This window comes from Leptodactylus fuscus, chromosome 1 (genome assembly GCF_031893055.1).
Source record: "Leptodactylus fuscus isolate aLepFus1 chromosome 1, aLepFus1.hap2, whole genome shotgun sequence".
Taxonomy (NCBI): Eukaryota; Metazoa; Chordata; class Amphibia; order Anura; family Leptodactylidae; genus Leptodactylus; species Leptodactylus fuscus.
This window is the reverse complement of record NC_134265.1, coordinates 120,526,760-120,542,816: the sequence shown is the minus strand read 5'-3', so window position 1 is coordinate 120,542,816 and position 16,057 is coordinate 120,526,760. Positions and strand designations below refer to the sequence as shown.

General features: G+C 40.3%; 1 protein-coding gene across 2 annotated transcripts in view; it reads left to right on the top strand.

The window, feature by feature from the left end:
• GRK3 (G protein-coupled receptor kinase 3) overlaps positions 1 to 16,057 on the top strand; it is a 210,248-nt gene that overhangs the window by 158,112 nt on the left and 36,079 nt on the right. For both annotated transcript variants that reach the window (XM_075276596.1, XM_075276595.1), the window contains exons 7-11: positions 1,623 to 1,674; positions 2,137 to 2,228; positions 2,524 to 2,623; positions 11,698 to 11,776; positions 13,469 to 13,599. In XM_075276596.1, the coding sequence (XP_075132697.1) occupies positions 1,623 to 1,674; positions 2,137 to 2,228; positions 2,524 to 2,623; positions 11,698 to 11,776; positions 13,469 to 13,599 (454 nt within the window). The remainder of the gene's footprint in view (positions 1 to 1,622; positions 1,675 to 2,136; positions 2,229 to 2,523; positions 2,624 to 11,697; positions 11,777 to 13,468; positions 13,600 to 16,057) is intronic.

Sequence of the window (16,057 nt, the reverse complement as noted above, 5' to 3'; positions counted from 1 at the left end):
AAAAGATACCCTTATAAAGTCAAGCTGGCTTGTGATCATGCGTGGTAACAACGTCCCACTCAGCGGGTTGGGTGAGCGAAACCATGTCGCCTCATCTGCCCCACTTCCACATTAGCAGACACAATCAACTTTCATCACAATACAATTTCCGTATGGGTAGAATTTCTTAAAGAAAACTTGTCATTATCGTATACTTTCCAGTTCTGTTCCCCCACTAAAGGGGTTTTACTATGTGGGAAACCCACTTTATATATTCTTTTAAAGAATCCTGGGACAATAGTGTCCACTGTTCCTCCTCATCCCCATGGTGGAGAGCAGTTACATCTCTCACACTGGAGGACCTGTCCTATCCTGCAGTACACATCAATTGGAAGGTGCGCTGTGTAATACTTACTTTCCCCTGGTGTGGCACTGCAGGTAAATTGAACATTTCCCAGACATTTTACAGCTGATTGCTGAGTAGATGCTGGAATGGAGTGGGTAAAATCAGGTCCTGCCTGGTATGCTGTGGATCCAGTAGGTGGCGCTGCCTTCTGTGATTAGTACGAGACACCACCTGTTGTATCCATTTCATACAAGCATAGGCATAGCTAGCCAAGGCTGCAGGGGTGTTAGCTGTGATGGGCGACCACAGAACTAACACTCCAGGACCGAGGCAGTGCCACCTACTGGATAGATTACACAGAATATATACTGCTACTTTCTAGGCTCGACCCTAATCGCTGGAAGCAGAAAGGAAAAGAGCCAAAATCCGTTAATAAAGTATATTACAAAATGTATTCATGCCACAAATGCTGCCAGAAAATGAAAAGTTCTTTGAAAGTTGATGTACACTTTAAATTTCACCACTGAACCCATAGCTCTATCTGGTAGGGTATGAAGTCTGCTTTTCAGCTACCCCTCTGTTCTCCTGTTTACCTAGAAAAATCATCTCAGAAGTGTCTTGCAGATTTGCCAGAGAGGAGACTCCCTGGCCTGTTCTCTGATGGGGTGAGGCACGCTGAGAGGCCTGGCAGGGATTATTCCATATGGCGATATCTTGGGCTCTGTAGCAGCTAAAGCCATACTTCTTATCTGAAAGTGGAAAATCTCAGCTTTAAACTTGCACCAGGAATATGATTCTATATGGTACCAAAATAGAAGTTTGAGCAGTTGAGAATGAGAGCTGCAGATATCCCTTCACTTCTGTAGCGTATAGGACAACCTTTCGGTGTGACTCCTCACCTCAGAGAGCAGGCCAGTGTGACTCTTCTTAGCTGATTTACATACAGATGTCTTGGGTGATTTTTAGCATATCGGGGAAAGTTAATACTGATATATTGTACCCTACCCTATTCAGGTTACTTGTAAAGAAGGCCTGACATTTTTGCAAAATTTATTAAACACATGTATCATTTCTTGTATTTGTATCATTTGAAGGTGTATATGCAGGTTATCTTCTAGTGGAGGCGGGTATTGTAGATATGCCATTTCCATAGGTGTTTAGCTGTTGCTGTAATCTAGGCCTGAGCCTGTTCAAGTGCAACCTGAATGATTCTCTTCTTTTCTAATTTCTTGTCATGAAATATATAAGATTTTAAAAATATGAATGTTTTCTAAAGTCTGCTGTTCTCTTTTAACAGTGATAGGTTTACTAGATTTTGCCAATGGAAAAATGTGGAATTAAACATCCATGTAAGTATAAAAATACATGTTGTATAACGTGTTTTAAGTAAAGGTGTACTCCAATGTCAGACATTTATGGTATGTCATATGGCAAATCCACCTCTAGAACCCACCTTGTGATGGCTGTAACAGGAGAGATGGGAGTGCAAGAGCGCAACTCTAACTTCATTTTAGCGGGTGTTCCAGGAATAGTCATGAAGGCAGTCTTGGCTGTTCTTAAAACTCCCGTACACATGAAAGAATTGAATTGCGCATGTGTGGTCACCTCTCCTCTCATAGCAGCCACAAAACAAGGACAGGATGAGCCCATTTCTTGAGATAAAAATACCCCATTATGGTGGGGGCTTTCCTCATAAGAATATCAACACTTATGAAATATCGTCTTGTTTTACAACTTCCATTGCCATCCATTTCTAGTGGTTTTTACCATTGCTTCTAGTATAATGGTGATGTATTTGTTCTGGTTTCCAGCTTACAATGAACGACTTTAGTGTCCATCGAATCATTGGCCGAGGAGGATTTGGTGAAGTATACGGATGTCGAAAAGCAGACACTGGTAAAATGTAAGTGCTGCTGACAGCAATCCTTCCAGGTCAGGCTGTACTTATGTACATTGGGTCATAACAGTATATCATGGCGGCTTAGCCACTTTAACCATTTCCACTTAGAACTGACCACCACATGGTCTGGGCACCTGTGTTTCACGACACAACCTTGTCTATCACTCCCAGTACTTGTATAACATGCTAGTAGGTTTATCAGAAATAAAATGGGTAGCACTACTCCGATGCCAGCTTTTTACTAATTGAAATGTAAGCCACTTGCTTCACTGCTCAACATGGTTCTGTCTCATTTTAGGTATGCAATGAAATGTCTAGATAAGAAGAGGATTAAGATGAAGCAAGGAGAGACCTTAGCCTTAAATGAAAGGATCATGCTGTCCCTGGTCAGCACAGGGGTGAGTGTCTAGCATTACCTACTCGTGCAAGTGTGCCAACTTCACCCCTGATTCTATAGAGTTAATGTTGACACTAAATAATTGAAGAAAATGTCTTTGAAGAGCTCTTAGTGAGTCATTGAACTTCGGAGTCACAATAACTGCATTAGACAAAGCTTAAAATTGTCTCTGATCACCATGGTTACCAAGGATGTTGGCAGAATGGTTAATACTCTTCTGTATATATGGATGCCAGGTTTGTTGTTCGGAAACACTGTGCCTTCAGTGCAGTAACATAGGAAGCACTCCATTTAAAACAATCTGACTTGTAATGGCATTAGAAACTGATTTTGCTAGTGCACCTAATCCAATATCAGCCTGCGTTTATCTAGATCCTGGTGCGTACAGAGATGCTTTATATGCAGCCAGTGTTTCATGTCCTTCTAGATAAGAACTGTACGGAGCAGATGGTATCGGTGCTATTAGAATTGTATGTAGTTGTTACTTAGCGGACCATGAACACTACAGCAAAACAAATTGTCATTGCCTCTCAAATCTTTGTGTATTTTCCCTTCGTTTTTTTCAGTAACTCTTCTCAGATACCACTATGAGCCAATGGCACACTTGATCTTAGTCTTGCATATAATACAGTTAGTTGACTAAATTCAGGGTTACTGTAGCTTGTTTTTCACTGGTCGCCAATGTTACTGGTATTCCAATTTGAAGTATTGCACGATGCCATTCATTCTTTGCCTGGTGGACGCCTGGTATACTCCCTGTTGCGGGCCACAGCTTCACAGAAGTACTGTGCATTCGTCGCAGGCACCAACATGACATCCATACAACAGTATGTCATCAATGCAACCTCAGTAAGCACAGTCGTCCACACCAGGGAGCATAACATGCGTATGTTATATTGGTGACATTGGAAAAGGCTGGAGCTGCCAGTCAGGGTAAAGAGAAACCAGAGCTCTTACCTGGATTGCGACCACCTTTCGGACGCTGGCTACCTAATCTGCATGACAAATTAAAATTCACTTTATTGGCAATTAAAATGTTGGGAGCAACCACATAGGTATGTACCCCACCAAGTGTTGGGAGTCATTTGGTAGGAGCAGTTCGCCTGTCAGACTACTTTTTAATAAATACATAAGGAAAAAAATAAAACCTACCACAAAGTAACAGGACAAACATGCTGGTCATAAAGGTGCAGAACGTGTCAAGTGTCAACAAATGAACAAAGACAAAGGTGTTTGGCCGTTTCCACTTTTTCCTTGCTATTCAGTATTGTTAATATACGTGTGACAGATGTTCAGCTTATTAAGCAAACACTTATGAACAGCCACTTGTAACATACATTGTGTACTTTCATAGTGCTGGGGGTAGAAAGCCTTTCACATAAATGAAAGATCTAAGCCCGCCATGAATAATTGATGCTGTTGGAAATTATGTTTGACTAGAAAACAGAGGATTTGGTGACAGCTAATTTCAGACGTCATGTTCAGAGAGCCATCATTTTCTAGAGGAGATCGGCCTTGCTGGCAGTCACTGAATGTGGGTTTCCATTATTTAGTAAATATGAATGTCAGCTGCTTTTTTTTTTAAAAAAAAAATTTCATTTATTTATTTATAGGATATCTCAAATGCATACATGATTCTGATACGCTATAGTACCATTTGGCTTAATAGCCCAGGATTATAGAGGTCTGGTTTCACCTACTATGTTGCTTTTACACCTACTTGGTCGGAGTTGATATTTACACAGAAGATTGTGTAGCTAGAATGGGAGCAACTGGAATCCCTTTTATTTCCTATTAATTCCATCATGATAATCTTTCTATATATAACGCAGTCGTTATAATCTGTATATACATTAAATTGTAAATTCAATTTTCTGAGTACTTCTAAATGAAAGCACACCATCATTGTTTACACTGAAAGAGAATTGGAGTAAGGAAGAGAAGTCCACATCAACAATATTGAACAAAATTAATTCTCTTTATTTGACAACATGAGGATAAAATCCATAGACACACATTAGAGGGGTTGTATCATGAAGGAAACTCCTATTCATATGTCCAGTAGGGGAGCATAAGCAACACAGGTTGGGACCCCAGACGGGAGCCACTCTGTAAGAGGCCTCAGATCTTGTATAACATATATGGTTAGGATGACCGTACCATTTTCTCAGAAAAAAACAGCTATTTACCAGTAGTGGAGAATGATCGGGTGATGGGCTCAAGCAGGTGCATTTAAACAGTTGCTTCTTGTAGATATAAGACCATACTTGCCAATTTTTTGATGAAGATATCCATTGTCAACTGCAGAAATAATTTGAGAGGCCATACTCCATTTTCATAACCTTGACCCACTATGACAGCGAGATACACCCTGTTTTTGTTTGAGCCTAACCAACACTTGTTAGGTGAACATTAAATATGCTGGTTATTCTCCTTTATCATGATGTGACTGGCCACCCATAACCGGACTGAAAGTCCGGCAGATCTGGGAGCATATCTGGCCTAGGAGTCAGGCCCACTCTTCTAGCACTCCAGGAGGTCCATGCAGGACTTTTTTCTTCCATTATGAAAGTTAACATATTTGATGGAAGATACCATCTGTCATGTTTTATTACATTATAGTCTATCAGAATGGATACAGGTGGAAAGGTGCTCCTTCTTCGTCTGTTACTCTACTACCGTTAATGCGCTTTGCAGTCATCCTATGACCGATGACAGCAACAGACTATAATAACAGTAGTGTGAACAAACCTTTACATTTTAGTGCATTACTCTTAAAAGAATAGATGCTTTTATGTAACAAAATGCAAAAAAAATCCTAAAAGTAAAACTCCACCAAAAAGCCTACAGCCCAGACGACAACACAATGGCCAGAATTAGCTCCATGTATTTTTGACCAGTTTAGCAGCAGTTTAGGGTGCAGTTAACTACAGCCTTTCTGGTTGGAGAAATACTACTACTTATTAAGCTGTATATCTTCTCTGTAGACTGTGTAAACACACAGAACATGAGCATAATCACTCTCCAAAGACATCTAAAAAAATTAGAACTGGTTACAGCATTTCTCCTGACTTCCCCGACATAAATAATTGATCAGCTTTACTAGCATAGCTTCGTTTTTCTTTATTGCATGCTCATTTTTGCAGTTTCTTTGCATGAATATCATTCTTCTCTCTTCACTCTCATGATGCATTCCTTCCAGTCTTCTGTTCAAGAATAGTATAAACCCATAGCTGTGGTGATATGGGAAGTAGGCTCTACAGTAGTAAAGTGCAGTGGCATAAAGCCTATAAATTGAACATAAACAAGTGGTCTCAAACATGCAAACAGAGCAGCAGATGTTGACTTGATGGGCCTCAGGCTACTGAGGTAATCTGGACCAAGTAAGAACTGTAGTCTGTCCATATGGGAATATTTGCATGAAGCATTTTGTAACAAGCTACTGTCCTGACATCTGTTATATGTCTGAACAGCTCTTGGTTAGTTGCACTGCAGAAGAGTTTCCAGATTTTTTTTTTTTACCCCCTGCTCTTTGCGGTTCTCATTAGTTAGGATTGTTTCTCACAGATGACTTTCTTCTGCCAAATGGTAAACATCCTCAGACTATTACTAGGAAGATATCCCCTTCCATCTCACTGTTCTAGCCTTCTATTGATTATATACGGTACATTGGGACAGATTTATTAATACTATTAGACCATACAAACTTTATTGATGTATACCTTTTTGCTAAAGATGTCATTATCGATAATCATATTGCAGATTATTTGGTTATGTTATTTAAGTCGACATATAATGTTTTTCCACCAATATTTCTATTGGAGGATTTGCTCTATTTTTTGTTTTAAGGCATGGTGGAAATCCCTAGACTGACACCTGGAGATGACATACGTTTTCTGCCTTTATTGCTCCCCATTGAACATTTGTCTATTTTGGTAATGTTGTAAGTCTAATTTCTGAAGGTTGCCTGCTATTCAGAACATCACGTAACAATGATTTGTTCTGCAACCTAAAGACCAAGGTATATTTGGTTATGCAAGCTGTAATTTTGCGTATGGCCCATTGAATAATAGCTGCGTCAGTGGGTGGCATGTACACACAGATAAAAGGTCGGTTCAATCCCTGTGATATTACATTGTCTCATTCATCAGCCTTCCCACAGAAGCCGCTTATAATTGGTAATTTCTCCGGCTGTAATGATGAGAATATCGCAGTGGGCTTTTGCTTCTTTTCACAGTTATGAATAGCTTATAGAAAAAAACATTCATCCTAATAATAAATTGTAGAAAAGTCGAAGGAATATGACATTGTCCTTTCTAGCTTGTTTACCCCTAGCAGTCACTACCGATCTATATATGTAATTATTTTATTTAGCTGTGTTCACAGAGTCTGGCATGAACAGCTGTAGTTACCCTGTTATAATCCTCGCCAACAGTTAAAGGGAAACTCTAACCAAAACTAAAGGTCATCCAACGCCTCGTTATAATAGGAAATTTTTCATACTTTCATACATATTTTTTAAACTACATGATGTCTGAACAAACAAAACAGTACTAAGTTGTGAGCAGCTGAACTGAGTACATTTATTTTCTAGAGTCTAGTGATTAGGGTTGAGCCGATCTTGAGATTTCAAGATCGATTTTAAAATCCAATTTCCGATCATTTTCCAGCCGATCTTGATCGTGAAATTTGCTCGATCGCCGTTTGAAATCCGTCCTTTTCCGATCCTCAACCCTAGTCAATGCTTCTCTATGGGAAAAGTCACTTTTAGGGTTGAACCGATCTTGAGATAATCTCCGATTTCGATCTCGCTGGAAAAGATCGGGTGGGAATCCGATCTTTTCCGATCCCGATCACTCAACCCTACTAGTGATACATATGGTGCATTCCTCTCACTGTATAATAGAGAAGGTATACTGATTTTAGATCTAAGACAATTTACTGACCAGTGAACATACCTGAGGCAAATTTAAGCACTGGGCAGGAATTACGGGATGCTTTCTGCCACAATACCAAGCTCAGTGGTGAGCCTAGCCTTTCTGCCTGAAGCGGATGATCAAAAGACCCCCCCCCCCCCCCCCCGTGTTGTTCATCTTTGACTCCTCACTTCTCCACGCACCCAACCCCTATATGGCACACTAGACTGTGGGGCACAATAGAGGTTGCAGGGGGGCCGCTGTGGGGCATAATAGAGGTTACAGGGGCCACAGTGGACCCTTCAAACTCTATAATGCCCCACATTTACCCACCCAACTATTGTGCCCCACAGTTGCACACCCATAATAATAATAATAATAATAATACATTTTATTTATATAGCGCCAACATATTCCGCAGCACTGTACAATTTGTAGGGTTCAGATACAGACTGATACATAACAAAGAACTTAATTTCACACAATGGGACTGAGGGCCCTGCTCGCAAGAGCTTACAATCTATGAGGTAGAGGGGGTAACACAAGAGGTAGCAGGGGCGGCATTGCTTATACAGTATTCAGACAATTCTGTAATAGAGGTTACTGTCAATACACAAATAATACTGTATGAGCCGTCACTAGTGGTGACCTTTAACATGTGGATGGAGATTGAACAAATAAGTTAGGCTGGAAAGGCATCATATCAAGTGGGGTAATGTGGGAGCGGGGACAGAGGAGGGTTAAAATGTAGGGATTCTAATTGTAGTACGGAGGGGTTGACATTAGGAATTGTGATAGGCTTGTCTGAAGAGATGTGTCTTTAGTTTGCGCTTGAAGCTGTAGAAATTGGGAGTTAATCTGATTGTCCGGGGTAGAGCATTCCAGAGAAGTGGTGCAGCTCGGGAGAAGTCTTGTATACGAGCGTGCGAGGTTCTGATAATAGAGGATGTAAGTGTTAGGTCATTGAGTGAGCGGAGAACACGGGTTGGGCGGTAGACAGAGATGAGGGAGGAGATGTAGGGAGGTGCAGCATTATGGAGAGCCTTGTGGATGAGAGTAATAACTTTTATATTTTATTCTATAATGAATAGGCAGCCAATGTAGCGACTGGCACAGACCAGAGGCATCGCTGTAGCGTCTAGCCTGATAGATGAGCCTGGCCGCTGAATTCAGAATAGATTGTAGAGGGGAGAGTTTAGTAAGGGGAAGACCGATTAGTAAGGAGTTACAATAGTCAAGGCGAGAATGAATCAGAGAGATAATAAGTGTCTTTAGTGTATCTCTGGTAAGGAAAGGGCATATTCTGGAGATGTTTTTGAGGTGGAGGTGACATGAACGTGCAAGTGATTCAATATGAGGGGTGAAGGAAAGGTCTGCGTGAAACATGACCCCGAGGCAGTGGGCCTGCTGCCTAGGATTTCTAGTAAGGCCTGAGACTACAATGGATATATCAGGGACAGATCTATTAGTTGGTGGAAACAGTAGTAGTTCAGTCTTAGAGAGATTTAGTTTCAGATAGAGCGAGGACATATTAGAGACAGCAGAGAGACAGTCACTGGTGTTCTGTATGAGTGCAGGGGTGATGTCACGGGAAGATGTGTATAGTTGGGTGTCATCAGCATAGAGATGGTACCTGAAGCCAAATCTGGCGATGGTTTGTCCAATGGGGGCTGTGTAGAGAGAAAAAAGCAGGGGGCCGAGGACCGAGCCCTGAGGAACCCCAACAGCAAGGGAAAGAGGGGAGGAAACAGAGCCTGCGAATGATATACTGAAAGTGCGGTCTGAGAGATAAGAGGAGAACCAGGAGAGCACAGTGTCGTTGAGGCCGACTGAGCGGAGCATAGTGAGGAGGAGATGATTGTCAACAGTGTCAAAAGCTGCAGAGAGGTCCAGAAGAATAAGAAGAGAGAAGTCACCATTGGATTTAGCCGTCAAGAGATCATTGGAGACTTTTGTGAGAGCCGTTTCGGTAGAGTGCAGAGCGCGGAAACCAGATTGTAAGGGGTCAAGCAGAGAGTTAGCAGAGAGATAGCGGATTAAACGAGAATAAACCAGGCGTTCCAAAAGTTTAGAGATGAAGGGGAGGTTAGAGACGGGTGGATAGTTAGCAGCACAGGACGGGTCCAGGGAGGGTTTTTTTCAATAGCGGAGTTATAACAGCATGCTTGAAGGAGGATGGGAAGATTCCAGAAGAGAGAGAGAGGTTAAATATTGTAGTAAGGTAAGTTGTGACAGCAGGGGACAGAGATTGGAGAAGGCGTGAGGGGAAGGGGTCACTACTGCAGGTTGTAGGGCAAGATGAAGAAAGTAGCTGGGAGACTTCCTCTTCTTTAACAGGTTCGAAAGATGAGAATGAACTATTGATGAACTATTATTATACTCAGGGTCTTTTCAGACCCCCGAGTATAATAATCGGAGCCCCAGGGGAGGTGAGGGAACATAATAAACAGTGTTTCTTACCTCTCCGGGATCCGATGTTAATCCTAGCAGGCTTTGGGCCTGTATGGTAATGTGTCAGACGTTACGTGGTCTGGGATATTACCATATAGGCCCAAAGCCTTGCTAGCAGTACCATTCAGGCCCAAAACCTGTGCTAGCAGTAACGGCCTTGGGCAGAGCTGACTGCGCATGCTCGCGGTAACAAGAAAAATGGCTGCTTGCAAAGTAAACAGCCATTTTCTAGTGGCCTGTGGGCATGCGCAGTCGGCTCTGCCCGAGGTCTAGAAGTTTGACACCTCCAACGTCAGAAGAAGACGCATGAAGAGTCCGTTCCTGAAGAATATGGAGACGGGGCTGGAGAGTTACCAATATAACATATATATATATAGTTAGTGTCTGGTTTTTTTTATACTGTCCAGTTTTTTTGGTTTTTTTTTTTGCTGTTTATGCTTTCTGAGTATGCGCAAAAAATAAACGGACACAAAAAAACAGACAAAAGTTTGGATGATTGTCTTCTCAGGCTTCATTGTGAGTTACATGATGAGATAATGGAGGATCCCTTGGGCCTCCATAGAGAAAACTAGTTGTTCTGCAGCAAATTGTGGAATATGACTAAAGTTAATGAAACAAATATGTAACTCGAAAGAATGTTTCCTCTAAGGATATAGAATTTTTATTAGTCCTCTTATCTTATTAATAATATGCATCATCAGTTTTCACTGCAATATCTGATATATCACTTTTTTTTTTTTTTTTTAACTTCCCTATGAATTGGTGATATTGTTTTGTTACTTTATCTCTTTGGATATTTGGATTATAATATTATTATACATGTTAGGGTTCAGTTATCTGCAGTATTTTCATTTGCTATTGTAATATTTCTAAGCATAAAGACCTTCCTTTGGTTCTCTATTATTTTCCTGATTAGTAGGTGAGAGCTGCGAATGTTTCGTGTGATGTGGGGGGAGGGAAGCAGCTGTGTGTCTGATGACAGATCCGCGCACCCTCACCACACAGTGACGCATAGATCAACTGATAAAAAATTCATGCTGCAAGAAAGCATTCACACGGCTTGTGTAGCCAATGCCGGGGAGTTACAGATTGTGGAAAGGCCTCTCTCTGCCATGGCTTCTTTTGGATGTTGGATAGTTAACATAACATATCAGATAATGTGTTTTATAAGAGAGAAGCGAATATGAGAGTAAGTTACAGAAAAAGAAAAACAACCGCAGTAGATATATATATTGCACAATGAAAACAGTAGAAGTGGTTGTCTAGCCAGGAAAATGATAGTTATAGAGTAACAAAATAAGTCATACTCGCCTCATTGATCCCAGGTACTCCAGTTGTGTTGTTCTAGGCATTTCTTCTCGGCACAAACATGTCACTGTTGCAGAAGATAACTGGCTGCAGCAGCTCATACCGCTGCCAATAACTGGATGCATCGGTCACATTTGTATCAGTGCATCGTGAGGCGACATAATTTTATGGTTTATTTTTTAGACTATGACATTTGCTTGTTTTCTTAATGATGTTTCCCCTTCTGGACAACCCTTTTTAAACTCTATGAATTAATGTGCAGTGTACAGTATAAGAAAAAAAAAAAAAAAAAGACTCTTGTGGTATTGAGGTAAAATTACCGTAGTCTCCTTAGTTTTCTTCTTTATCTTTTTTTTTTTTTCTCATATTACCTGTTGAGTAACTTAATTCTGTATTGCAGGATTGTCCATTCATAGTGTGCATGACATATGCCTTCCATACACCAGACAAGCTCTGCTTCATTTTGGATCTGATGAATGGTAAGATGTGGCTGTCTGTATTGTCTGTCTGTATTGTATTTGCTATAAAATTATTTGCACTGACATTTTTCAGGGTGACCATATTGCATGAAATATAGTACTGTCTAGTGTATATTATCATAAGGTTGCTTGTTGGCATTTTGTTCTCTAGCATTAAAATTGCTGTAAAGGTATTCAGTTATTTCTGTATTCAGAATTTCACATTAAACAGAGCATTTTTCATTCAGCAATGTTCTAGGAGTGTGTTTTATTTTTTAAAAAAGACCATTGCAAATATTGGGGCTTTTGTGCCAGTCGGATCATTATATTGTACCATGCAGCCCAGCAAATAGCGGAGTATACCCCTGGGGTTACGTGTACTGCAGACTCAGAAGCACTGCTTTACATCGTAAATACATGCCTGTATGAAGATATTTTGTATGTGGTAGAAATATTACTTTATAATTATTTTTGCTTAATAGGCCCATGACAGTCCTTTGTCTTATATGTGCAGTATTTTACTGTAAAGCCTACCCTGGGTGATCTGTACTGCTGGAAACTGTGGAGATGTGCTAATGTACAGTACACTGTGTGCTAGAGATTACTCTGGTGTATAGTACTCCACCTGCTTGTGGTGCAGCCATAAAAGATTCTTATAAGCATGCGGCTGTACTAGCAGAGTTTACTTCTATAACAAAACATATCAACCAAAAACTCTGTCCCAGTGAGCACCACAGGATTTATTGGAATTCATACATATCCAGCTTAACCTTGACATGAGGCGAGGAGGAGACACTTTGTCTCTCCCACAAAGACAATGGCTACATTTAATCAGAGGAGTCATTTTTTTCAAGGAGGCCATTTAAAGGACATTATAAGGAAAAAGCCATATTTAGTTTTAGATATGCAGGAGATTGCTTCATGTGTGTCACAATGACTGGCATTCATTAACCTCCATGTGCCAAGCTGTTTATATAGTTACAGTTAAGTGCAATCGGATATTGCAAGAGTTCATCCCTTGTCTAATATTGTCCCCTCCTCATGATTTCTTTTACTTTTGGCACAATACCTGTTACCTAGGTGCCATATTGAACAGCCTCATGCCTTTCACTACTAGAGCCCTGAAGCACGATGCCTGGTTTACATTACTATTCTTATTTTCATCTTAGCATAGTTTGTAAGATTCAGTTCAGGATCTGTCACCACTCCTGACATGGGTTCCCTATGTAAAGAGGAATTCTGAGGCATCTTTTTCAGAACTGTGTGTTATGCTGTTCCTCATTTAGAAGTCCTTGAAATTTATAAATATATTGACAACTGGGTTTTACTATTTCCATTATCGAGTGGGTGTGTACTATCAGCATTGATTGGACCGTGCCACTGTGTGACGTACAAACCCCTAAATGTTAACGCCCAGTTGTCAATTTATTAGTAAATTTATAGAAGGGATAACAGAAGAACAGTAAAACACAGAATTATATTATAGAGAAAGATGCCGCAGAATTGTTCTAACCTAGGGAATTCTCAATTATCTGCTAAAGTAGACCTCTCTTAAGAAGTGACAGGTCTCTTTTAGCTACCCTAGCAATGCATGTATAGCTTGTATACCTCATCCTTATGACTGTTTCCTTTGCCATGTCTACTAAACCTGTTCCCTAGATCATATTTTTGATCATGAATTTAATATATTGTTTTCTGTCGTCTTCATTACAGGTGGGGATTTGCACTACCACCTGTCACAACATGGTGTCTTCTCTGAGAAGGAAATGAGGTTTTATGCTGCTGAAATTATTTTGGGCCTGGAACACATGCACAATCGCTTTGTTGTATACAGAGACTTGAAGGTAGGCAGTTCCTTAATGTTGTTTTTTAATGCAGCAAACAGTATTGAAGCTTCTTCTATGAAATAAAATAAGGGGTGTTATTTATAATGCCTTTACTGCTTTATGTGGGCATCTGAAGCCTGTCCATAGATTTGAGATGTAGTTTTTGGTTCACTTTTTTCTGTAGCCAAATGGAGGAATTATACGTTTTTATCCTTTTATCCTGTTCTTGGCTTTGGCTAAAAATACTGCACCAAATATGCACAGATCTTTCCATTCACTTGTACGTCAGACAGCCTCAGCTACTCCCATACAAGTGAAAGAGAGTTGCAAATACATGGCCACCTTTCTGTTTCCTTCAGCCACAAGACTGGCTCACTGGATCCCTGACATCTAGCGGGTTTTTAAGTTAATTGTCAAGTTAAACTTTGCTACATCTGCATGTTTAAAATTTGGTTGCCCTATGAATGCCCTCGGCAGCTGCTGCTTTGTGCCAGACTCTCAGCTGACTTCCAAGCTAATTCCAAGATGGGATACTAATGCTTTTGTCTCTCTCCTTGTAATTAATATGTTGTGTTTCACCCTGTTCCTTAATGTCTATTTGTCCAGATCAACTGGTCAATGGATAAGATTACACGAAAGAAGCAAAATACAAATACAAAGATCCTTTCAGCTTGTGGTTTCTGTTAGGATAACATACACATTTCCTTTTACTGTGTCCTTTCCTCTCAGGCCCTCCACTATGCTCACCAGCTGTGTGGCATACAGTAGGTTTATATTGCAGTTGTAACAATCTGCCGGAACTCCTTAAAGTCAGATTACTGTTTACGATGCCAGTGTGAGGGCCAGAAATCCCTCAGGGCATTTCACTGGATAGATCCCAGGGCCTGTCAACTGTGCCAGTGAAACCGTATTCTCTGAAAGTCAGTCATCCCAAGTCTGTCCCCTCTTTGGAGCTATGTCTGTTTTCTCCTCAAGACAATGCAGCATTTGTCAAGGATATTTTTAGCGTTCTTATGTTTGTCCTTGATTTTGTGAGGCAAAATCTGCTGTCTACATTCATTGTATTGTATGTGAAACTTCCTTTACCATTTTTTATAATGTTAGGTATGTATAACGTCAGTAATCTCTGTAATGTAGCACTATGTACCTGCTCTCGACCATGGGGTCACCTTTGAGAAGGGCATAAATGATTGGACCACATACAATCTGATACAGCTGATATCCATCGGCTTCCTATATGATCATGGCCAGTATGTTTCATGAGTTCTTGGAAGTGTTTATCATGCCAGTTACAATGAATGTATCAATTTAAAAAACAATCAAAAAAATCTTTAAAGAGATTTTACAGGATTGTAATGTTGATCTGATACGCTCACTCTATTAAATACCATTTATAGCAGTATATATTGCATAGGAGCTGTGCTTGGTATTGTAGCTCAGCCCCATTCTCTGAGCTGTCAACAGGCCATGTGAATAGTAAATGTCACTGTTCTGTGAAATGGCTTTTAGCCGCATCTGTTGGGGTCCTGGTTGTCAGATATTCTAAGAATAGATCATCTAATATCTAATTCCTGGAATACCCCTTTAAGGTACCCCATGTTCATATATGATTGCGATATGCAGGTTCTATACCTCAAATCTATATCAAGTCACAATGCAGTGCACATGAGAATAGTCTTGCAGTCTCATTATGAGTTTTTAGAAGATTTGTTGCAAAATCTGCAATAAAAAAAACCCAAAAAACTTGGCCACGTCTGTACTTCATTTCATGGCTTTTATGTAAGGGATCACTATTCCACCTCTGTAGCATTAATCCAGTCTATGGTTTACTAGAGAATTGGCAAGACCTACCATTTGTTACTTGCTGCACACTGCTTACAATAACAGGGTTTGTCCTTTTAGTATAATTTAGAGAAATGTGGTAATTGCTTTCATGGTGCTTTTGTAAGTAAAGTTTATGTCGTAAAAGCCATTTAATGTCCAGTTTCATTCAGAAGGTGAGACTACAGCAGAGCTTTTGTTGGAGCGAGTATGTCTGTCGCATTGCACTCTATAAACCTAAGCTGTGGATTATGTTATGGCTGTACAAATCACTTTCCCGTTCTCCCCTTAAATAATTTTACAAACCAGCTCATGTCCTGAAGACATTGCAATACAAATAAGTTGTCTTGTCCTTCATACATGCAGGTATATAACATTGCAGAGAAGATGAGTTGTTCTAGGAGAAGCACGTTTATCAACTTCTGAGTTTATATTCTTATATACAGTCCAGTTCTTTAAGGCTCCATCATGGGATGAGAGCAACAGACTTTACAGTGAGATTGTGATAGACTCAGATGGAACCCCTCCATCTGCGTCCCCTTTTATTGACTAGAATGAAACCAACATGACCGATGCCTTCCTTTGTCATCTTTTCCTATTTTTGTAATGGAAGAAAAAGCACTGCTTGCATAACTTATTCTTCCATCAGTAAAAT